Here is a 23937-nt window from a genome sequence, read left to right on the forward strand (position 1 = left end):
TGTGACATGGCATAAAATTTATGAAGAGAGAGAGAGGAGTTGAGTTTCATGGGGATGAAATTATGTGTACACAGTTACCTAGACTTTAAAACTATGATGAAACCCCATTGAGAGTAATTTATTTCATCTTTATACCTTCTGTGGATCCTGTGTGGCCATGACTAGTGTGCTACTACTTAATTTACAAGTGGTTACGTATTCATACGCCATATTTATCTCAATACAATATAACAATTAAATACTACTCATGAGTAGCTTATGAAATCGTAATATGAAACTGTATATTATGGGCTGCTTCATTTATCAACTTAAATATTTAAAGATAATTTGGCATTCCGAAACTCTTCCCTGGGAATGACCTGTGGAAAAGAAAATAAAGAAGGTACCTGGTCATCAGCTTTCGCTCGTCTCCGGACCACCCACCACCAGACGCATCGCGACCCACGTGGACGGTGCACTGGCTTTCCGGCCCATGCAAGGCCCTACTGTATTGCTTCCACGGCCCACTTATTGCTTCTTTTATTCCGCGGCCCACGTACATCTCTCTGTCGGCTTCAGGCGACAGATGCACTTTTCTTCTCCCAAAATGAGCACTGTCCCAGCGAGCCCGATTGGAGACGCCGCCGCCGGCGGCTGCGACGGCGAGTACCCCGACTTAATTAGCCTCCTCCCCGATTGCATACTCACCACCATCCTCTCGTTCCTCCACCTCCCCGCCGCCGCGCGCACCCAAATCCTCTCCCGCCGCTGGCGCCGCCTCTGGGCCTCCGCGCCGCTCCACCTCCTCGACTCCCACATCCCCGTCCCCACCTCCTCCCTCTCCGCCGCAGTCTCCCGAATCCTCGCTTCCCACATCGGCAACGCCGCGCGGTTCCACCTCCTCCTCGCCCGCCCCTCCGCCGCCGACCACGACTCCTGGCTCCGCTCCCTCGCCGCCAAGCACCTCCAGGAACTCGTCCTCCGGCCCCCATCCGACGAGCCCCTGCGCCTCCCGCCGTCATTACTCTCCTGCCGCTCCCTCCGCTCCGCTGAGCTCACCAACTGCAGTCTCCCCGAGGATGCCGTCGGCGGCGAAGTCTGCTTCCCCCACCTCGCCGAGCTCACCCTCCGCCTCTCCCGGGTCCCCTCCGCCGCCGCGCTCCACGGCCTCCTCGCAGGCGGCCCCGAGCTCGCGAGCCTGTCGCTCGACCGCGTCTTCGGCTGCCGGACCCTCCGCGTGCGGTCCGGCAGCCTGCGCAGCCTCACGGTGTCGGTCTCCCTGACGCGGCGGCGCGTCCTGGAGGAAGCCGACGAGCTGGAACACCTCGTCGTCGAGGACGCGCCCGCCCTGGAGAGGCTGCTCGCGCACGACATCAACTGGGGCCCATCGATAAATGTAGTACATGCGCCGAGGCTGCAGATGCTCGGCTACTTGGGGGTCGGGATCCTGGAGCTGCAGTTTGGCTCGGCACTGTTTCGCTCAATGTGCGCTGTTAGATTGGCAGCAGAGTTCCGGTGTGTGAGGATGCTGGCACTGGAGATGGCAGATCCGCAGTTGAAGCCTGTAGCAGACTTCCTCCGGTGCTTCCCCTGCTTAGAAACGCTCTATGTTACGGTAATTTTTAGTCCTATGGAAAACGGATTGATTGTTCATTCCTGGTTATAGTTATAGCTTATGTTGATGAAGTTTATTGTTTGAGTTGCAGTCTCACATGGTTATTCCCCAGAGCATGAAGATATTGAATTATGAGATGACTGATCCCATAGAATGCCTCAACGATCATCTCAAAACAGTGGTGCTGAAAGGTTACAGAGGGCGGAAGCATGAGCTCCAGTTAGCCATGTTTCTTGTTCGTAGTGCAAGAGTTCTACAGGTTATAAAATTCTTGTGTGAGAATGACTGCAAGCCTTCATGGTTGGCAAACCAAAAAAGGCAATTACTGTTGGACAACAGGGCATCATTAGGGGCTCAATTTGTTTTCCAGAAGTTTACCAAGAGCTACATCAGGTTTCTAAAGCAAGCAAGTAACATTTCTTTAGTTGATCCCTTTGATACTTAACCCTAGACTCTTACTGAATGTTCTCCCCATTTTTCGTATAATTAATTTTATCACAGAGATTAAAAAATGTGATCCTTTTCTGTACATCGATGAAGCCTATCCAGTTCTGATCAGATCCTCCTGGCTAGTTGGGATATTGTGCCATAATAATGCAGAAGGCACCACACTTCTGTTCGGCTTGTTCTATGAGTGCTTATTTGATTGCTGAGTAAATGCTTTAGTTTCAGTTTACTAAAGGGCAACAGAGTCCTTTTAAGGATTCTTTCGCTTTCAGCAATTATTACTGTCTGAGTTTTTTTTGTCTTCTTAGGCCTCATGTTAAATTGTTGTCGTTTGTGCATGATGCCTTCTGAAGCAGTTGTCAATGCTAGGTGCAAGGTGTGAAACATTTTTTTGATACTTATCTCATCCATCCCATTTCTGTAGTACATCTTTCGCTCTGAGGTACCCCTCGTTGCTGCTTGCTGTTGACTGTGCATGCTAGTTCCCCACATCAAGTGCATTTATATATTACATTTCAAATATTGTACATTTCTTTTTTCTGATTGCTAACCTGTCATTCTGTCCAAATGGCATCACCATGAGATTTATTGTCATATCTGTGAATAACTTGTGTCATATAATACATATTGAATCCAGTGTTTGCATATGGTTGTTTTTATCACATATGCTGGAAGCCTGGAAGAGCTACCTTATTAATTCTAGGGCGGCATAGCTTCCACAATGATCTCGTCAACCTTTTTCATTGATTTTGTTTAGTGAATATAAATGATTTTAATTTTTGAAAGAGAAGTTATTAATGTAGTAGGTTCAACATATGTTGGAGAGCATTAATTTCATAGGAAATACTTCAATCCTACAAGTGGATAATTTCTCGGAGCAGGATCTTCAATGGAATATATTTCTTTGGTACTTGGTACTCAATTAGCTGAATGTTTTCTTTTGACTTCCCAAAAATTATTTTTGCATATTTTGTCCTGTCCAAGCTAGAGTGGATCCATAAAAAGACTTTGGGGTAGCCTAATTTGTATGGAAAATGGACTTCTTCAGAAATTCAATTAGAATGTATTTTATGACATGATGTAGAACATGCTGAGGTCATATAATTGAACGCTATTACTTGGACTTCTTCTGGCGCTTCGAAGACTAGCGTCTAAATAGTAGTTTTAGTTGATCAGACATTAGCTTAGTCTTGTATGTTAAGGGATCTATTTTTTTTAGTGCTATCCAAAATGTATTTTTGCCCTTCTTTTGATTTGGATATTTTCTGAAGCAACATTTACCATATGGGAGACCATTCATGATTTCTATATGAGTAAAGAAAAACCAATTTTTGGAGAATGGACATTGACATACTGTAACACGCAACAAAAATTATACTTTAACATCGAGAATAGGATGCAGGCCTTACTGAAAGTTGTCAAATAGCAAGTTTAGAAAATAACATACAAAGCATTGCATCTCTGCAATCCATTTTATTCTGCTTTTTAAATGGAAACAAGACAATACTTTTCAGCATCCTTTATGCCTTGTTATGTCCTTGCAATTTTACACCACTTGCTAATATGAACCCATTTTGTCAAGACAGCTGCGGCAAATCCGATGCCAAAGCCAGCACCAGAAAATAGATATAAGATAAAATCAATTTGCTTAGATGGCTTACTCTCATTTGGCTCACTTGGAGCTTTCGAGCTTTTGCATTGTTTAGGCAAAGGTGCACCACACAATCCTTCATTACCTTCGAATGAAGTGCTCTGGAATGTTCCAAATTGGTGTGATTCTGGTATTCTGCCAACCAATTGGTTGCTGCTTAAGTTCAAGGTGCCAAGAAAGGTGAGATTTGTCAGTTCTTGTGGAATCTCACCAGAATGCTGGTTTGAAGATAGGTCTAGTGATTCCAGATCTGTCATTCCTCCAATTTGGTTAGGAATTTTTCCATCAAAACCATTGTGAGCCAAGTTGAGTACATGCAATGAAACAAGCTTTCCTATTGTGTCAGGAATTCTGCCACGGAAACAATTATCTGAAAAATCTATCACTGTTAAGGTTGTGCATATCTTTTCAAATGCCATGTACATCCCTTTGTAAGTGATTAAAACTATATTTTGGTAGGATCCTCTGGACAGATGTTCACCCCTGACAACTTTATCTGTATCATGTTTGGTCATCATTACTGTCAATCCATCAAACCATTTTGGGCACAAAACACCTGATAAGTTATTTGAGGCAAGATCAATGATTTGTAAACTTGTGAAACTTTCTTCAGAATTATCTTCTTGTAGTGGGTCACATATGGCTCCAATGGTTGGATCTCAAAACAAGGACATGAAGACTGGAAAGCTTTCCAAGCCAAGACGGGAATTTATCAATTATATGATTGTTTAACCTCCAGTTCGCTGCAGTTTGAGAGTAACTCTGGCATTGTTCCTTCGATTTTATTTCCATTCAAATCAATTGTCTGAAGTGTGCACTGATCTTTAATAACAAAAGACAGCTTTCCCTCAAAGCTGTTATCCCTTAAATTTAATATACCCAAGTGGACATCTTCTATAAGGCAGGGTGGTATTTGTCCACTAAAATTGTTATATGACAATTCAAGAACTTCAAGCATTCTTGCTTTGCAAATGGTGTCTGGAAGCTGTCCGCTTAGTTTGTTTCTTGCAAAGCTTAGATACACAGTTTGGGTAAGATATGAAAAGTTTTCTGGGATTGATGAGAAAATGTTATTTGAGTAATCCGGTAGTTGTCTATTTATTGGGTGGCCTGGGACAGGGATTTTCCTTGGAGATTATTGAAGCTAAGGTCAAGAGTTTGCAACTGTTTGTTAGGTAGAAAATGTGAGGAAAGTTCCAAACTTGAAAAATTGTTGTGCGAAAGGTTCATGTAGGTGAGGCTATGGCTCCATGTCTTCCAAAACCACTCAGGTACCGTCCCTTGAATTTGGTTGCTTGAAAGGTCTAACATTTGAATATGCTTTAGAGAGAACAGGCAAGATGAGAGATATAATTGGTTTAATTTAGAGAGAACAGGCAATAAAGTGTTGTTAACTTCTACATCTAAAAATGCTAGCTTATTATCTGAGAGAGAAAGGGCACTGAGTTTTCTTAATCTCAAAAGTGTATTAAGTTCCAGTAAGCCTGAAAAGTTATTGGAGCTAAGATCAAGAGTGTTTAATGTTTGGAGTTGCCAAAACGACCTTGCAATGTGCCCGCTTAATTGGTTTTCACTTAAATCAAGAACCGCCTAGCCTGAAGTTGATGTGTTGAACTCCTGAATAGATCCACAAAGCTAGTTTTGTGAAAGTAACAATCTTCAAAGCTCCGGAAGAGAAAATAATTGTGTAGGTACTTCCCCTGCATAAAGGTGAAGCTTATACTTTTTAGTAACCAGTTATCTTTTCAGTAAGGTAAAAGAAATGAATGTGTACTTGTATTCTAAAGCGTGTTCAGGCATACTACAGCTCTAGTCACAACCCTTAATGTTTATGATTTCATATGGTTGATTCAGATGCACCAGCTTCATATATGTGCAGTTTTACCATTTTGATGAATTTAATATAAATTGTCAGGGCACAATATAAATATATGAAAAAACAGTGGTCTGTTAGGTCAATAGTGAAAGCAATGAAGATTGTGTGGAATATTAGATTGGATTGATTGAGAGAGAGGGATTACAATATATAGGGGTGAGGAAATCTTAGGATTTATGGAAACAGAGCCGATAAGATCTCGTATCTCTTAGGGGGAGGCTGGTCGGGCTACTAGCCTCACAACCCAGGCCCATATACACTCATACACAGCTTGCTAACAAATAGCATGCCCTTATGACAACAATTTGCCTTTTATAATCTAACTATTTATGAATGCCATATCGGAATTTCAGTCTCAGAGCATACTATATTGATTGTCAAACTGAAGTTATTTTTGAACCTGCACAGCCCAGATATCAAAATACAAATAAATATGTGTGAACTATTTAAATATGTCATGTGGAAATTTTATTACTTAGTCTGTCATTGAAAGGCTGTCCTTTGTCCATTCGCAGCCAAAAGTCACCTGGATGTTTTTTTAATTTTTTGGAAAAGAGTTCAAAGTTTAGTAAAGATCACTGAGGTGGACAATAGAGTTAGGGCCTGCAAAACTGTTGGTTGTGGTTGTTAAGACCATGCAGATGAATTTGGCAGAATCCAAGGTATATATTTGGCGCATGCAAAACCTAACTATACTCATAAGAAATAATATTATTTTACTAATCCAGGAGGAGTGCTTGGTCGACTTGACCTCTAGAAAATTATGAGAGCCCTCGCGGAACAACCACTAATGCAAAACTAGTTTGGTTTGTAAAAACCAGTTTAGAAAGAAGTAATCAGCAAAACTTACCACTGAGGTTATTAGTGCTAAGGTTGACATAAGACAGATGTTTCAAATCAGCAATCCAAGCTGGTATCTTGCCAGAAAGGCTGCAATTGTGGAGCGATAGTATCCTCAGGTTCTTGAAATTTCCAATTTCAGGTGGTATCCATCCTGAGAAGATAGAATTCAAAATTACCAAGGCCTCCAAGTTTGCGAGCTTCCCAATCCAAGATTTTGATGTCCGAGAAAAGTCTCAATACTCAAGAGTCAAAAGTACCAAATTCTTGAGGTTACCAATCCATGACAAGAATGATTCATTCAACAAGACTAACAATTCTTCCAAAGAGTCAAGAGTGCTCAATGATGACGAAAGTTCCTTGGAAATAATTCGTGCATCAAGGTGCAGTGCGTGTAAGAACCTTAGGTTTCCAAAGGAGCTTGGTTTAGCAATGGATAAGTTGATGCCATCAAGAGCCAACGTCTCCAAACTACTTCCTTTTGGTAAACTTTGCACTGGCACCATGAGGTTTGCATTGCCTGATAACTCAAGTGTTGTGAGGTGCTTGAGTTCAAGTATCTTTTGAGGGAACTGCCCATTAAGATCCAATTCAAGGAGCATGAGTACACTTAGGTTAAGAAAATCCGCAAAATATTGAGGGAATGCACCAGATATGGTGTTGCGTCGTAGGTTGATCACCTCAAGGGAACAAAGGCTTGAGAAAGATGGATGAATAGAACCATACACTACGGGAAACCTCAAAGTCGTCGAGTGTAATTTCTTCGCCGAGTGTATTATTGCGGGCACTCGGCGAAGGACCGGTTTGCTGAGTGCAATCCTAGAAACACTCGGCAAAAATAATACACTCGGCGAAAACACAATTTGCCGAGTGCCACCAAAAAAACACTCGGCAAACACCCACGGGGCACTCGGCAAATCCTTGAGCACGTGACTTCCACATGCCGCGCTGTGCCGTCGCCGTGACGGACGTTAGGGTTTGCCGAGTGTCGACGGGGGGCACTCGGCAAACATGGAGTTTGCCGAGTGTCCCGATGGGGCACTCGGCAAAGATGCTAGTTTGCCGAGTGTCCCTTGTGGCACTCGGCAAACCTGGAGGGTTGCCGAGTGTTTTTTGGCACACTCGGCAAAAAAAAAAAATTCCTCCTCCGCCCTCCAAACTTTTTATACTCCACATGTATGAGATTTGGCACTGCATGGTACAAGGTGGACTTCTTATTGACCTGTTTGCTATATTTAATCAATTAATTTCATTTAGAGTAATTTGTTGATTTAAGTCAAATTTGAACTGCAGGTGTTTGGAATAATGGAATAATATGAGTGGAAAAATCATATTCATGTTAGTGAGTCAAAATTGAGGTCTTACCCAGAAAATAAAAAGAAATTTCGAACATTTTGTTAAGGAAACACGACTACGAACGTGTGTGGCCAAATGATTGTTTAATTCTCAAAAATACAAATGAAGTTTGAAAATCACGAGATTTTGCAAGATGCTATGATTTCATATGCAGAGGCTGTGGTAAAAAATTGACAAGGTTTCGCACAAGTTTTGACATATAATGTTTAGAATTCGAAGCATCTCCGGAGAGGATTCGTAGAAGTTGGAAGGATCCGGTAAGATTTTGAGACGAATCGATAGTTGAATTTGTCATTGAGGTCCAATTTATTTTTATAGGCCATAGAGAACATAGATTGGTTCATGTCAAATTTTGGGGATTTTTCGGATCCGTTTGATAATTTTTATTTATTAATTGCAAGTATATGAATTCGTCCCAGGGGGCAACCAGTCTGCCCCGCCGCCGCCGTCCTCAGGAGCTGGCCGGGCTTCCGGCGACCCCATCCGGTGGCGGCGAGGTGGGCACGAGAGGCGGTGGGGGAGATTTGACGGCAGGGACTTGGTGCCGCCCGTGTCGCCCACGGGGAGGGCGACGCGGGGCCGAGCGAGTTATGTCAGCTTTTTGTGGTATTTCAGTTTTTGGATTAGTAATTCTCCAGACTACGTCAAGCCACCTGAATTTGGCTATATCACTAACCTTACAGAATCCACCTGTTCTGCTCCTTCCAGACATGTAGGTGAGTATCAGCTGAAGCACTGAGGCCCGTCCAGCACGTTTCCCTGCTATGCCTTATGGTTAACAGTTGCATCTAGGTGCTTATCACACTGAAAACATGTTATGCAAAGCTGTACTGTATGAGCAGGTGGTTCTGCTCCTGGCCGCACAGCCGGCACAGCGGTTGATGCTCCCATACATCCCCGGCCTCCTAGCCAAGGCTCAGCCATCAGTATCTTTTGGTGCCTCGCAATTAATCCACACCAACTGAATCACCTTCAGTTCTGCATAGGCTTCCCAGTTCCCACAACATGGCTGATGCAGATAGGCCTTTAACGAATTGGAGCTCATAAGCTGATGGCTGGCCTGGCTTGTTCTTTCTGCTGCTGCTTCCATATTGATACCGATTTCGCCAAATTGGGTTGTGCGGTTGCATGATCTTTGCTGTGGAGTAGCAAAGGGGAGGTCTTTCGATTATCGAGGTGATCTCAGTTCTTCACGGCCTCCTGCGCACCTGAAATATTATACACAGACCTAACGAGCCACTACCGGAAACTTTAAATTTGCCGAGTATTTTTTTCGACACTCGGCAAACAAGCTCTTTGCCGAGTGCCGGGCTAAGAACACTCGGCAAAAAAAAACACTCGGCAAATGTTGGACTTTGCCGAGTGTCAAAAAAAAAACACTTGGCAAAGAGTAGGTTTGCCGAGTGTCAAAAAAAAACACTTTTGCCTAGTGTTTTTTATTGACACTCGGCAAAATAATAATTTTTTCCTCTTTCCACCTTGAAATTTTTTCTACTCCCCACGTACAACATGTGGTACTCAATGTTAAAGTTTAGTATATTTTTGAATTTGTTTGCTATATTTATTTAATTAATTGTATTTCAAGAAAATTTTTGGTATAAGTCAAATTTGAACCGCAAGTGATTCAAATTATAGAATAAAATGAGTAGAAAAATGATATTCATGTTATTTGGCCCAATTTGAGACCTGACCCGTGAAACGAAAAGAAATTTCGAACATCTTGTTCAGGAAACACGACCACAAACGTGTGGCAGTGGTATTTTTAAATTATAAAAAAATAAGCAAAGTCTGAAAATCATGAGATTTGTCATGATGTGATGATATCATACGTGGAGGCTGTGGAAAAAAATTGAGAATGTTTTGCACATTTCGTCATGTACGATTTTTACAAACCGAAGCATTTCAGAAGAAGAATAGTAACGTTGAGACGGATTGTATAAGATTTGGAGTCAAAATGATGGTCGAGTTTTGATTTGACTACAAAACTTTTTGTATAGTCAATAGAGAATATATATTATTTCATGTGAATTTTTGACAATTTTTTGAAACTGTTGGATAATTTTTATTTTTTTTAAAATAGCTTTGCCGAGTGTCCTAGGTTAGACACTCGGCAAACAACCCTTCACCGAGTGTCACACCTAAGACACTCGGTGATTTTTTTCCCCAACCGCGCAGGACTTATAGTCCCCGGCACCGCACCCGGCCCCCTCGTCTTCATTCCTCCGCCATCCCCACCCGCCCCTCACCTTCCTCTCTCCCTACTACCGTCGCTCGCCGCCCGGCACCACCCGCCGCCGCCCGGCGTCCGGCGCCGGCCCCCACCGCCGCCCTCCCTCTCCTTCCCCGGCTCCCTCCGGCCGGATCCGCGCCCCCTTCTTCCCCCCGGCACGGATCCGACGGCCCCCAGCTCTCTCCCCTCCGGATCTGGCGCGGATCCGACAGCGGGCGAGGCGGCGTGGTGGCGGGTGGCAGCGGGCGAGGCGGCGTGGTGGCGGGCGGCAGCGGGCGTGGCGGCCGGTGGCGGCGTGGTGGCCATGGCCGGCGGCCGGTGTTTCTATTTTTTTTATTTTTTTCGAAAATGTTTGCCGAGTGCTTTTTGACACTCGGCAAAGTATTTACCGAGTGCCCGATGTTCGACACTCGGCAACTCCACCGTTTGCCGAGGGAAAGTTCGCCGAGTGCGGTTTGCCGAGTGTTACACTCGGCAAACTCTTTGCCGAGTGTTTTTGGGCCTTCGCCGAGTGCATGAGGCAAACTTCCTTTTTCCGGTAGTGAGCGGCAACTTACACTGTCCTTGCAGTTAGAATCTATTCGAGTTGGAATCTAAGCATTCAAACATATCGTCGCGCGCTGAACATTTGCCTTGTGGCCACTGTTATTAGTTGCATTTTTTTCCCCTCTGGCTACAACAAAACTTTGCATGTACGGCTTGCTAGTATGTAGTACTATGCCTTGTACAGAATGATATACATAAATATATCCTCCTCTGATGCTGCGTGCCTACTGCAGGATCCACATGAAGATGGTGGACCAGACGGTGAGCGCCAAGGCGGCGACGAGGTACGTCCACGTACAGCAGAATAACCGAGCACTCCTCTTGCCCAACATCATACAACTGAGACATTGTTCCTGCGACAGGTTGTAAACATTTGTGAGAAAACTGGCTCCGTGTAAGACGTGGGAGCTGGCAATAATGTAATTCATCCTAATTCCAAGGACGGACAGAGATGCCTACATGAGAAACTTACCGATGCTCATTGCAGGAGGGACGGCGAAGTGCATCATGAGGGTGTACTGGTAGAGCGGGTCAGGCGGCAGGAACCCCATGTCACGCGCCGCCTGACCACGGCCACGCCGACGAGCGGCAGGATAACGTAGCGCACGCAGATGATCGCCGCCACCACTGCCGGGAGAGGGGGAACCTTCGTCTGGCGCACGCCTGCTCATGGCCGGGTACACATCTTGTCAGCAAAATAATCGTATATGTTCATCAGAGGATAGAGGTAGACTATGTGATCAATTAGCATCAGGGTTTACCTTTTGTCAGGTTTCCTCCTAGGATGAGCATCAGGCAAGGGATCGTGCCATCTCTGCATCTCACAGGAATCATCTCGATGAGAACACAATACCAAGTAAGAAAAGGAGCTATGGCATGATTGCTAGTGGAACGTACCCTAGTAGCTTGAGGGAGTCCTGCACAGCTCGTAGGGGAGCGTTGCTGCCCACAAATATGGACCGGAGCTGAGCCACGGCACTGTTCCGATTACCAAGCCAATGACCTGACAAACATCATATCCAGCATCACAAAGGGTAACGAAACTAAGAATTTTTATATGCACAAATATGTTCTCCAACTTTGCTAGGCACTCATTTTGCATCAGATTGATGGTTGGACATGGATTGTAAAACTTACCGCGCCGGTGGTAGGAGGCGAGGTTAACTCCTGGGTCATTTGGTGAGTGCCTTCTTTCACCTTCTCCCACAAGCTCTTGCTCCCTGCACCCTGGTGATGGTTGCTAGAATTCGACAGCAGCGGAACTGACTGCCCGCATCGCGCCGTATTTGCCACATACGAATAGCAAGTTAATCCAGGTTCAGAAATATAATGTAGTATAATGTACGACTTGCGACTTGTGAGTAAAACCGGCATGCCGATTTAATTCAGGGAGTGAAAGAACAGATTGTGTCCCTACAATTTGGTGTTCTCCTTTCGCTACAACGGATTGGGATGATGGCGAGATGGCGCCATCGTCATCGTTGCCGCTTTGCTCTTTCTCCTCTTCAGGTATGGCAGGTTCCTTATTAGGGTCAACCACGCAGACCACAGGAGCGATGCTGCTGCTATCAGCCAGTCTCATCCTGCTGTACGTATGCTTCGCCGGACCTCTTCATGACGCTGTGCGTGTACGTCCAGATGTACACTCCTCCGAGCTGCCATGGAGGGAACACGTCATGCATATAAAGCAAATTAAACCTTTTTTTTCCAAGTAAATAAAGCAGGTTTTATATGAAAATGATGAGTGTAGTTACAGCCATGGAGAAGGAGGCATAGGAGATCACACACGGGATCTTCTTGGCCAGGCCAAACGGGTTGCCATCCTGCTCGCACACGGCCGGGATCACCACCAGCAGCAGGTTGCCGAAGTTTGCTTCATAATACAGACAAGAACAATAAACACGGTTAGTGCTATAAATTTCCATTTCCAGTTAACCAAACAATTTAGCTAAAGTATATATACCGGCAGAGCAGGAGGCCGACGAGCCCCCGGAGCTGCGGCGGCGGCCTGAGGAGGAGCACGGCCACTCACCCGAGCGCGCGCCGTCGGCCAGGAAGGCGACCCCGAAGTTCACGGGCATGAACCACCAGGCGACGACGTCTTTGAGCGTGACGGTGCTGGCGAGGCTGGCGAGCATGAGCGCCGGCGAAGACGGCGTAGACGACGCGGTTGATGTCGGCACGCGCGGAGGGCGGCGTCGACGACACCGCCAGCAGCGACAGGAACCCACCGGCCATCATCGTGATTGCTGGATGGATGGATGCTCACACACGTACAGAGTTTGGAGACCCAGCTAATGGTAGCTAGCATCGATCGGTTGGTTTCATGAAATGTATGGATGTATATATATCTCCAGTATGGTTGGAATCAGAGGTATTTTAGGGTTAATTTTAATTCGAAACAAAACATAAATCATGATATAAAAGATAGTATAAACAGGAGCACAATCTATTATATTCGCAGTGAACACAATCAAACATAAGAATTGGACCAGAAAGTTCACAAGGAAGTAACATGTGGTGGGGCTAGTTCCGGAGGAACCGAATGCGCCGTTACCTAACATTGTTAGTCGAGCCTGTTCGATGTAGTCGATCAGAGGTCGATGCCGTGCAGGTGATCGCAGTGCAGTTGTGCCTCCAGGAAGTCGATGTGCGCAACGAGCAGTCACGCAAATATGCTCCCCAAAAACTTGATCGCCCTTCTACTCAGGTGCAGAATCTCTCGCAATGGCACAGCTCCGGAGGCCTGCTCTTGCGGTGAAGTCCGTGCACATAGATCGCCGGAATGGGAATAGCAAAAACGCAACGCAGCAGTGGAGACTAGTTGTGTGTATCACGCACAGAAGACTGAGAAGAAGCGCCTCTGTTATAGACACCAGTAACCTTTTGGGTGTCCAAATTCATTGAAACTATTCGGCTTTTATCAAATGGTCAGTTATGGCACAGCACGGCTCAGCTCGGCGAGGCAAGCAAAAGCACCTGGGGCATCCTGCTATCTCTTCCTCAAGTAGCATGGCTCCACCTTATAAGCTCAACTTCGAACAGTAATCAGTAGGACCTACTCTAGTTAATCAAGTACGGCATGCGAAGCGCAGTTAATCAAGTCAAGTCCGGCATGCGAAGCGCGTGACGAGCGAGGCCTCAACGTAGGCGTGTTTTTTTAGTTATTGGTTTCTCAACGATCTACTTACAAATAGACCTGAGCAAAATGCGAACCAAATAAACACCAAATCAGAACCATCCAACCATTCCATCCATCCTGCTTAGATTCCCCATGCTAAACTTATACCACAAGGAATTCCATCATTCTCATGCTTCATCACCGGAATTATATAGGACAACGCACAAGACTGCAGAGCTAAGCATAATACACTACAAAACCAACCCAGGCTTCAACGAAGATATTGGAAATTTCTAGTAAACCGATTCAAACTTATACTCTGCATGCAACTTGATCTAACTACCCTATTAAAATAAAATAAATAGGTTGTTGGTTATCATCAAGGACACTTGCCTTTAATGATTTGCTGCTAAAGAACCTCGTACTCTTGCTCCCGAGAGGTTCACCAACTGGTCAGCTTCAACTCAAGACAAGGGTACATACAAGGAAACATACGCAAAATAAGGAGGTGTTTGGCAGCACTACACTTTAAATTTTTTAGCTTCACTCCACTAACTCCACATCACCTCAACTCCACTCCACCAACTCTAGAAAAATATTAGAGTTGTCCACGTGTTTGGCAAGAAGTACGGAGCTCCAAAAAATATTGGAGTTGTCCACGTGTTTGGCAAGAAGTACGGAGCTCCAGAAACAGGAGGTCTTGTTGTGAAAAGTCTATTATACCCTTGAAAATGGAACCCGTGTGTCAGTCTCCTTTTATTTCTCTCTTCCTCTCTCCTTTACCAACATCGACCAACTTCACAGCTCTACGCCACTACTGCATCGCGGACTGGTGCGGGCCATCCAACGGCATGCGGCGGCAGCAGCCGCCGGCGGGGTTCCACGCAGCATGCGGCGGTGGCGCGTCCCGGCTAGCAGCAGCGGCGCAGCCTGGTGCGGCAGGCGGCGGCGCAGCCTGGTGCGGCAGGCGGCGGCGGCGCGGCCCGTGGCCCAGTAGCTTGCAGCCCCGGCGCAGCCATGGCGTGAGAGGGGCGTGGCCCCGCAGGCCACAGCGGCGCGGCTAGGAGCCCCGACTCACCCATAGCGCAAGGGGGGGACCGTATTCCACAGCAGCATAGCCGGGAGCCTCGGCGTGCCCATGGCACAAGGGGGGGTGGGGCCCCACAGGCCAAGGCGCTGCAGCGGGGGGCACGGTGGCATGTGGAGACGGCGGCACCTAACCAGGCTTTGGGCGGCAAGGCCTTGTAGGAGGCGGCAGCGCAATCGCGGCAACCGAGGCAGGTGGAGGTGGTCGGCCATGGCAGCTAGGGGCGGCGGGGCCAGATCGGCCGGCAGGAGGCGGCAGCCAAGGCGACGCGGCTGCATGGGCGGAGGCGGCGCTGCCCGGCGACAATGGGGAAAATCGACAGAGAAGAAGGGGAGGGGGGCGACGGAGAGTGTTTTTATTTTGTTTGGCGAACCGGTATCTATGTAATCAGTGACATGGTGGGTATTACCCCACGACTCCATGAGGAGGTTTGAAATCTGTGTTTTTGGAGCACCCCTTGAGGTGCTCCACAAAAAACGTGGATCTGGCCTCCAACTCCACATTTTTCCTGGAGCTGGACGTGTTTAGCAGGGAATTTCGTGGAGTTGGTGGGGTGGAACTGTTTTTTCTGGAGTGGAGTACTTCCAAACAGCCCTAATAACAGTACACCATATTATAACACAGTTTGTAAAAGACCTAATAACGGTACTACTCGTTTCTACGACCGAGTGAGCATAAAAGTCACATAAAAGGTTATAGGAGTTGACAAGGATTTCTAAAGAAAAGGTTAAACAGATCATGCTTTTAGATGAATTGTGGTGAAAGAATTATTTAAACCAGATTTCCAAATAACGAGAATAAGCACTCTGAAGAATTAAAGTGCCACAGAAAAGATTTAACATGCTGGAAAAGAATAGGGAAACATGCTAATTGTTTTGCTAAAGGAAAAGCTCATGTACTGCACAGGCATGGTAGATTAGGACTAGCATGAACGTGGTCACCAGAAGGGTGTATGATCCTGTGCAAGGTTCTGCTGTATAAGCGAGGTTTATGGTCCATGATGAGCACAAAACAGGAAGGAAGTGGCGAGAGGAGAGGCTACCTCACCAACGTGCAGCGATCGATGGCGAGGTGATGGTACACAGCGAACAGCGACGAGGAAGAAGTACGACTCAAAGATGAGGGCCGTCGAGCCGAAGCGGTTTACTGGGATTCGTTGGGACGGCCGCGGATCAAGAGCGCGGGGACAGCATCGTGGTGCCCCTGCGATGCGAAAGACGGAGAGCTATCATCAGAGTCGTCGCCTCGACGATGAGCAGAGAACATGGCGAAGCTCCTTACCGATCGACGCTGAGGGGAATAGGGCTGATAGAACGAAACAATAGCAGCACTGCGGACGATGAGGGACCATAGGGGTGTCGAGTGCTTCTCTGTTCTTATAAACAGCAAGAGAGGAGAGTGAAGCGGAACGATCAAGGGAGATCAAAAGCTATTGGCCGGCTACGGTTCATGATCATGAGTGCACGGAATTGATTAGGAGGAGTGGGATCCGTTTTGCTAATTAGTGGACATGAATGCTGGTGAGAGATGGACTAGCGTGCAGCACTAGCAGGTGCTCATGGCAGGCTGAGGAATTCGAAAAGAAGAAGAGGAATCGGTACATTCATTTGTCGTTGGGCTGACTGGAGATGGGCTGGCTCGGCCTTGCTTGCAACTCGCGACGATGGAATCAGATAGATTATAATTGAAGGCTTAGTTGTTCACGTGAAGGCCTAATTGCTAGCTTCTTTTGACTGGTATACACGTGTAGGAGAAAACAAAGAAAAGCTAGCTTAGATCGGCTAGGAAAAAGGAAGAAGAAAGATAGAGAGCAAAATGAGAGAGAAAGGAATATTGGATTGAACCAAAATTGAAAGGAAAGTATGCACGAGAGATTCAATAGGAATTGATTTATGGGATTTAAAAGTTGGATTTGGAACGAACAAAAACTTAATCGTATTTAAAACAGTTTTAAATACATTTTTCATTCAAAATATTATGCAGTCCACATGAATGCAACATCCCATCAACTTGATCTTAAAGAAAATTTTATTTTTCTCTATTTAAATTTATAGCAAAACAATTAAATGTTGGAAAAATTTAGAAAAATATTGAAATCAATTATTTTATTTAGCATTATCTATTCACAACCCAAAACTAAAATTTTGGGTGTGCAAGATGGCGTCGGTCGAATTAAGCGGGATGGAGACAAGTCGAGGAGGTCGCTTGGGAGCGGGAGCGAAAGACATGGAGGTGCCACAATCTTGGCAAAGGTCAAATACGTGTTGACATTGAGGAGGTCGCGTGCGTGGCAGCCAAGGAGAGATGGACGGTTTGGGTAGTTTGGACCTCAAAACCACCTTGCAGACAGGTTTTCCGGTTTGGGCCTCAAAATCAGGATATCCCAAAACCGAGGCGAATCCGATGCGGCTAGAGGTTCAAGATGGAGGGCACATGGTGTCATCACGGAGCTTGCGTCGAGGCGAAGCAAATTCATGAAGGCACCATGTTCGCCCGGTGTTTCTACAAAAATTTAGACAAAACGCCCTACGTGGGCATGTATTTAGTTTTAGACTTAGAGGCATTTTGGTCATCCAACCAAGTGCGGGTATGGAGGGGGCTGAAATTTTCAGCCATCTTTTCCACTCCTTTCATTCTATTTTCCACCTAAAAAGCTAGGATTTGCTTAAACGAGAGGAGAATAGCCTTAGAGAGTGATTACTCTAGGTTTAGTGCTTCTAATCTAAAGTGAGGTCGATAGGTGGTACATAGCCACGAATCTTGTTAAGATTTTAGTGATCTAATCATTAATGGTGGATTCAAGCCTAGTCTCCCTCGTCTTTCTTTGTCAGTGATTTCGGAGGTGATTGGGGGATTTTATGTTTTTCGCGCTTCGCTTCAAATTCTGTGAAATTTGCTGGGGGATTGTTTCTAGAACCCTTGTGAGCAATTTTGGTACCATCATCTTCAATCCCTCACGAATTTAACGTGAATTGAAAGTTTGCCCCAAACAGAACTTTTCGGGCGTCCGGTTTTCTCTAAAATTCATGATGATATCTATTAGCCCTTAAGGAGGTGCTTCTATGTCTCAAGTTTCATCTCGATTCGTTAATTTTTGACGGAGTAATTTTATTTTGAAGTTTGGACGGAGTTCTTGGTCATTTTTCCTCTATTCTTCCCAAGTCGACCAGCAGCTCCAGTCGAGTGGAAGGCGGAGCAGCATCGCGCCTGACTACTGCTGGCCGGTCCAGCACGAGACTCGGGTGGCAGCCTGCGCGCGACGCAGTGGCACCGAGCCAGCGCTAGCCGGAGCTCCTGTATCTCTTCCGGAAGATAGATAAAACTTATGTTAAAATCCCCATATTTAGGCCATGTACAACATTTTTTAACATCTATCGAACATTTGTTGATATTCATTAACAATTCTTTTTAAAAAGTCAGGTTCAATTGTTACCAACATTTTTTTTACGTTGGTCAACATTTTTTTATATTAAGAATATTTTTCTTTAACATTTTTACACTCACCAATATTATTGCTCAACAATTTTTTACACGCACCAACTTTTTTTTTTTGCACTCATCAACATTTTTCGGCTCAACATTTTTTGACATTCACTAACTTTTTTAACTAAAAAATGTTGAGATAGTCCATCTAAAAAATTTATTTTTAAAATTAGATGCAGTCTCAATGGTCCACGTAGTGTTGCACGGATCTCAAATAGTGGAAGGTGGGTAAGAAAAATCTTGTGAAAGATAGGATTTCCAAGCAATGGCCGGGGTTTCCTATCCAACTTGCAGAATTTCAATAAGCTCTGTAACTATAGCCCATCAAACCCAATTAGCAACCCAATTAGCAGATGTGCCTTTCTTACCTCCTTAATCCCCCTTTCCTTTCCGTTAAGCTATTGATAAAGACGTTTTCCGCACGCGTTGAATTTTCTAAGCTTCCAGGCTTCTCTTGTTTTTCCTATTTTTTTCCAAATGAATATAATCAACATTTTAAAAGACCAAATTCAACATTTGTTCGAACATCATTCAACAATCTGAACGGATTGGTTCAACAATTTCAACATTGTCGTCAGCGCCGTCATCCAGGATGCTGGGATAGAGCAAGCTAATATAAGGTGGCGTTTGGTTCCCTTTGCTTATTTTTAGCACGTGTCACATCAAATGTTTAGATACTAATTAGGGGTATTAAACGTAGACTATTTACAAAATCCATTACATAAGTGGAGGCTAAATGGCGAGACGAATCTATTAAGCCTAATTAATCCATCATTAGCAAATGTTTACTGTAGCAACACATTGTCAAATCATGGACTAATTAGGCTTAATAGATTCGTCTCGCCGTTTAACCTCCACTTATGTAATGGGTTTTGTAAATAGTCTACGTTTAATACTCCTAATTATTATCTAAACATTTGATGTGACGAGTGCTTAAAAATAAGTCAGTGAACCAAACCAGGCCTAATGGTAAGTAGCACTTTAAAACTACTAGATTACATATTTTTTCCAACTTAGTTCAACAACTATAATAAACCAGTTCAACATTTTAGGCCGAAATGTTGAAGCAGTATATCATGATTGTTGGATATGTAATTCAAAATGTTGAATTAGTACTTTTCGAATGTTGATTTTTTTTAAAAAAATAAATAGAATATGGACATATTAGATCTCATTTTGTTGCATTAATTCTAAGAACACCACAGTTCAAACGGTTTTGAAAAAGGATGAATGGTTTGTGAGATAAATACTTTTGAATCTTGTGATTCAAACCAATGTCACTCTGTTCTCCCGCAAACATAATGATGGCATACGAGGTAGGCTACACTAGCGCAAATCAAAAATTTCTACCGCGTATAACCAGGAAGAACTGCCGTATAAGGATCACGGGATTACCACTCGACGCACTACTGGTGCGGAAGATGTAGATATGCGTCGGTGCAGTGAAGACGATCACGTAGTCGTACGTAGTCGATCACGTGCAGCAGCTCCTCAGCAGCTCGTCCACGTGCACAGCAAGATCGCCTCCGGTACCGCGGCTCGTCGTCGGCTCGTCGTGGCTTGTCGGCGGCTCGTCGGCGGCTCGTCCAAGTGCTGCAGGCGCAACACCTCCAAGGTATCCACACGTGCAGGGAGGAAGCGTCGCAAGCCGGATTGCTAGATCCGCGAGTTGCAACAGGCGAGGGCGTGGGAGGCGCGGCAAGAGTGTTCAGCCAAAAGGGTAAACCCTAGGGCGCCCCCACCCCTCTATTTATAGAGGTTCCTGATGGGCCTCTGGATCCGAGGCCCATTAGTACTCCTAAACCTAATCCAACTCGGATCAGATCCGAATTGGGCTTCCAGCCCCTTAAGTGTGTGACCCTATGGGTTCGGATACGTATAGACATGGCCCAAGTACTCCTACTCGGCCCAATAGTCGGTAGCGGCCTCTAGCAAGACGTGCCAACTCCTATACGCATACGAAGATCATATCAGACGAACCATCACAACATAATATACATGCTATTCCCTTTGCCTCACGATATTTGGTCTAGCTTCAAGCCGACCGCTCTTTCTCGATCCTGTGATTCGGAATCCCTTTGTAGGTTAACTCTTAACCGTACGTAGCATGGCCATGCATTTTTCGGATCCGATCACTCGAGGGGCCCAGAGATATCACTCTCAATCAGAGAGGGGCAAATCCCATCTTGATTGACCATGTCTTATAGCATGCTTCTTGACAAACCCGAAAGCTACCTTTATAACTACCCTGTTACGGCGTAGCGTTTGATAGCCCCTAAGTAGGTCGATCCACATCTAGAATACATGCGACAATCTCAGGTCTAAGGACAAAGCGTATATGTTGCTTAAAGAGAGAACTACTTCTCGTGTTGGGTCAGTCCTAACACATGTCTCCACATGTGTCCACATTATTAGTTCAACATCTCCATGTCCATGACTTGTGAAACATAGTCATCAACTAATACATGTGCTAGTCTAATATTCATGTGTGTCCTCACATGAACTCCGACTAGGGACAACTTTAGAATAACCATACAAGTAAAGAGTTTCACATACAATTCACATAATTGCAAATCAATTCAAGTAGCCTTTAATGGATATTCAATGAACACAATATACAAATCATGGATACAAATGGAATATCATCATCTCTATGATTGCCTCTAGGGCATACCTCCAACAGTCTCCCACTTGCACTAGAGTCAATCTAGAAGGTACCTAATACCCATAGCTCTTACATGCGCATCATGCTTAGCCTGCGGGAGTGGTTTTGTCAACGGATCAGAAATGTTCAGATCCGTGTGTATTTTGCATATCTTGATCTCACCCCGGTTAACGAAGTCTCGAATGAGATGAAATCGCCGCATTACGTGTTTGTTCTTCTGGTGGTTCCTTGGCTCCTTTGCTTGCGCAATTGCCCCATTATTATCACAGTAGAGATTCAATGGGCTGGACGCATTCGGGAACACACCAAGCTCAATGAGGAAATTCCTTATCCAAACACCTTCCTTCGCGGCTTCCGAAGCCGCGATGTACTCGGCTTCTGTCGTAGAATCGGCCACCGTCTCCTGCTTGGAACTCTTCCAACTAACAGCACCACCATTTAGCGTGAACACAAATCCTGATTGTGACTTTGAATCGTCTCTATCGGTTTGGAAACTAGCATCGGTGTAACCTGTTACAACGAGCTCCTCCTGACCTCCATAAACGAGGAACATATCTTTAGTCCTTCTCAAGTACTTAAGAATGTTTTTCACCGCTGTCCAGTGACTCTCACCTGGATCAGATTGGTGTCTACTTGTCATACTTAGCGCATATGAAACATCTGGGCGAGTACTTATCATTGCATACATGATAGATCCAATAGCCGAGGCATATGGCACTCTACTCATGCGATCCCGCTCATCAGCAGTCGAAGGACACTGAGTCTTGCTGAGATGTATGCCATGTGACATAGGCAAGAACCCTTTCTTTGCCTCTTCCATGCTGAACCGCTTCAACACTTTGTCAATGTAAGTATCTTGGCTTAAACCTATAAGCCTTCTCGATCTATCTCTATAGATCTTAATACCCAGAATATATGCCGCTTCCCCTAAGTCCTTCATCGAAAAACTATTTTTCAGTGAAGTCTTTACGGACTCAAGCATAGGAATGTTATTTCCAATCAGTAATATGTCATCCACATATAAGATTAGAAATACTACAGAGCTCCCACTAACCTTCTTGTAAACACAAGACTCTTCTTCGTTCTTGGTGAAGTCAAACCCTTTGACTACTTCATCAAAACGAATGTTCCAACTCCTAGATGCTTGCTTCAATCCATAAATGGATCTCTGAAGCTTGCATACCTTTCCAGCATTTTTCAGATCGACAAAACCCTCAGGCTGTATCATATACACGTCCTCAGCTAGGTTTCCATTCAGGAAAGCTGTCTTGACATCCATCTGCCATATCTCATAATCGAAATATGCAGCTATAGCTAGAATAATCCGAATGGACTTAAGCATCACTACGGGCGAGAAGGTCTCGTCGTAGTCAACTCCTTGAACTTGTCGAAAACCTTTTGCGACAAGTCGTGCTTTATAGATGTGAACATTTCCATCCATGTCCTTTTTCTTCTTATAGATCCACTTGCACTCTATGGCTTTAACACCATCAGGCGGGTCAACCAAGTTCCAAACTTGATTGTCTCCCATGGACTCTATTTCGGATTGCATGGCACTCTGCCATTTTTCGGAGTCTGGGTCCATCATTGCTTCTGCATATGTCGCAGGCTCATCATTGTCCAACAATAATATTTCCCGCATTTCGCGGAGCCTTGCCGACCTTCGTGGTTGTGGCGGTGCTTCTCTTGCCATGGGTATCTCAACTTGTTCTACTACGTTAGCATCACTCATTGATTCTTGCCCGATTGGCTCATCTTGAACTTCTTCAAGATGCACTGTCTTTCCACTCTTTTCTCCTTTGAGAAACTCTTTCTCTAGGAAAACCCCGTTCCGAGCGACAAACACTTTGCCTTCTGATCGGTTGTAGAAATAATATCCCAAAGTTTCCTTTGGGTATCCCACGAAAATGCACTTATCCGACTTGGGTGTGATCTTGTCCGACTGAAGTCGCTTGACAAACACTTCACATCCCCAAATCTTTAGAAAAGACAAACTAGGAACCTTTCCAGTCCATATCTCATATGGTGTCTTAACTACGGATTTAGATGGTACCCTATTAAGTGTGAAAGCTGCTGTTTCTAGAGCGTATCCCCAAAATGACAACGGTAGGTCCGACTGGCTCATCATTGATCGAACCATGTCTAACAAAGTTCGATTACGTCGCTCGGACACACCGTTTCTCTGAGGTGTTCCAGGCGGCGTAAGTTGTGGAACAATTCCGCAACTCTTTAGATGATTGCTAAACTCGTGGCTCAAATACTCGCCTCCACGATCAGATCGTAAGGCCTTAATTTTCTTGCCACGCTGATTTTCAACTTCATTCTGAAATTCCTTGAACTTTTCAAAGGTTTCAGACTTGTGCCTCATCAAGTAGACATAGCCATATCTACTAAAATCATCAGTGAAAGTTATGAAGTATTGGAATCCTCCTCTAGCCGTCGTGCTCATTGGTCCGCATACATCACTATGTACGAGTTCCAACAAGTCTACCGCTCTCTCAGGAGAACCTGTGAAAGGCGTCTTGGTCATCTTGCCTAGCAAGCAAGCCTCACATGTCTCGTATGATTCAAAATCAAACGAAGTTAGAAGTCCATCAGAATGGAGCTTCTTCATGCGCTTATCACTTATATGACCCAAACGACAATGCCACAAGTAGGTAGGACTCAAATCATTAGGCCGAGGCCTTTTAGCACTTACATTACAGACAGGTGAACCATCAAGATTTAAAACAAACAATCCATTCACAATGGGTGCAAAAGCCATAAACATATTATTCTTAGAGATCACACAACCATTGTTTTCACTCGCAAATGAATAACCATCCTTCATCAAACATGAAGGAGATAAAATGTTTCGACTTAAACTAGGAACAAAATAACAATTATTCAACTCCATAATAAATCCTGACGGGAGGTGGAGTTGCATCGTCCCGACGGTCAAAGCAGCAACTCTTGCATTATTGCCCACGCGGAAATCAACTTCTCCTCTTTCCACGCTTCTACTTCTTATCATTCCCTGCTTCGAATTGCAAATATGAGCA

At 44.9% G+C, this 23937-nt stretch overlaps 2 protein-coding genes and 1 pseudogene across 2 annotated transcripts; 1 reads left to right on the forward strand and 2 right to left on the reverse strand.

The window, feature by feature from the left end:
- The first annotated feature begins 544 nt into the window (after positions 1-544).
- Positions 545-4664, forward strand: LOC117842165 (F-box/FBD/LRR-repeat protein At1g13570). The gene is made up of 2 exons (XM_034722530.2): positions 545-1594; positions 1686-4664. The coding sequence occupies exons 1-2, from the start codon at positions 566-568 to the stop codon at positions 2037-2039; spliced, it is 1383 nt and encodes a 460-aa protein (XP_034578421.1). The 5' UTR covers positions 545-565; the 3' UTR covers positions 2040-4664.
- Positions 3572-7010, reverse strand: LOC140221822 (receptor-like protein 33). The gene is made up of 4 exons (XM_072291792.1): positions 6686-7010; positions 6419-6562; positions 4572-4742; positions 3572-4248 (listed from the first exon to the last, which is right to left on the reverse strand). Exons 1-4 carry the CDS (start codon positions 7008-7010, stop codon positions 3572-3574), a joined length of 1317 nt encoding a protein of 438 aa, XP_072147893.1.
- A 3754-nt stretch (positions 7011-10764) lies between these two features.
- Positions 10765-12693, reverse strand: LOC117844091 (protein PIN-LIKES 7-like; annotated as a pseudogene).
- Between the last annotated feature and the right edge of the window lie 11244 nt (positions 12694-23937).

Source organism: Setaria viridis, chromosome 2, assembly GCF_005286985.2.
Source record: "Setaria viridis chromosome 2, Setaria_viridis_v4.0, whole genome shotgun sequence".
NCBI lineage: Eukaryota > Viridiplantae > Streptophyta > Magnoliopsida > Poales > Poaceae > Setaria > Setaria viridis.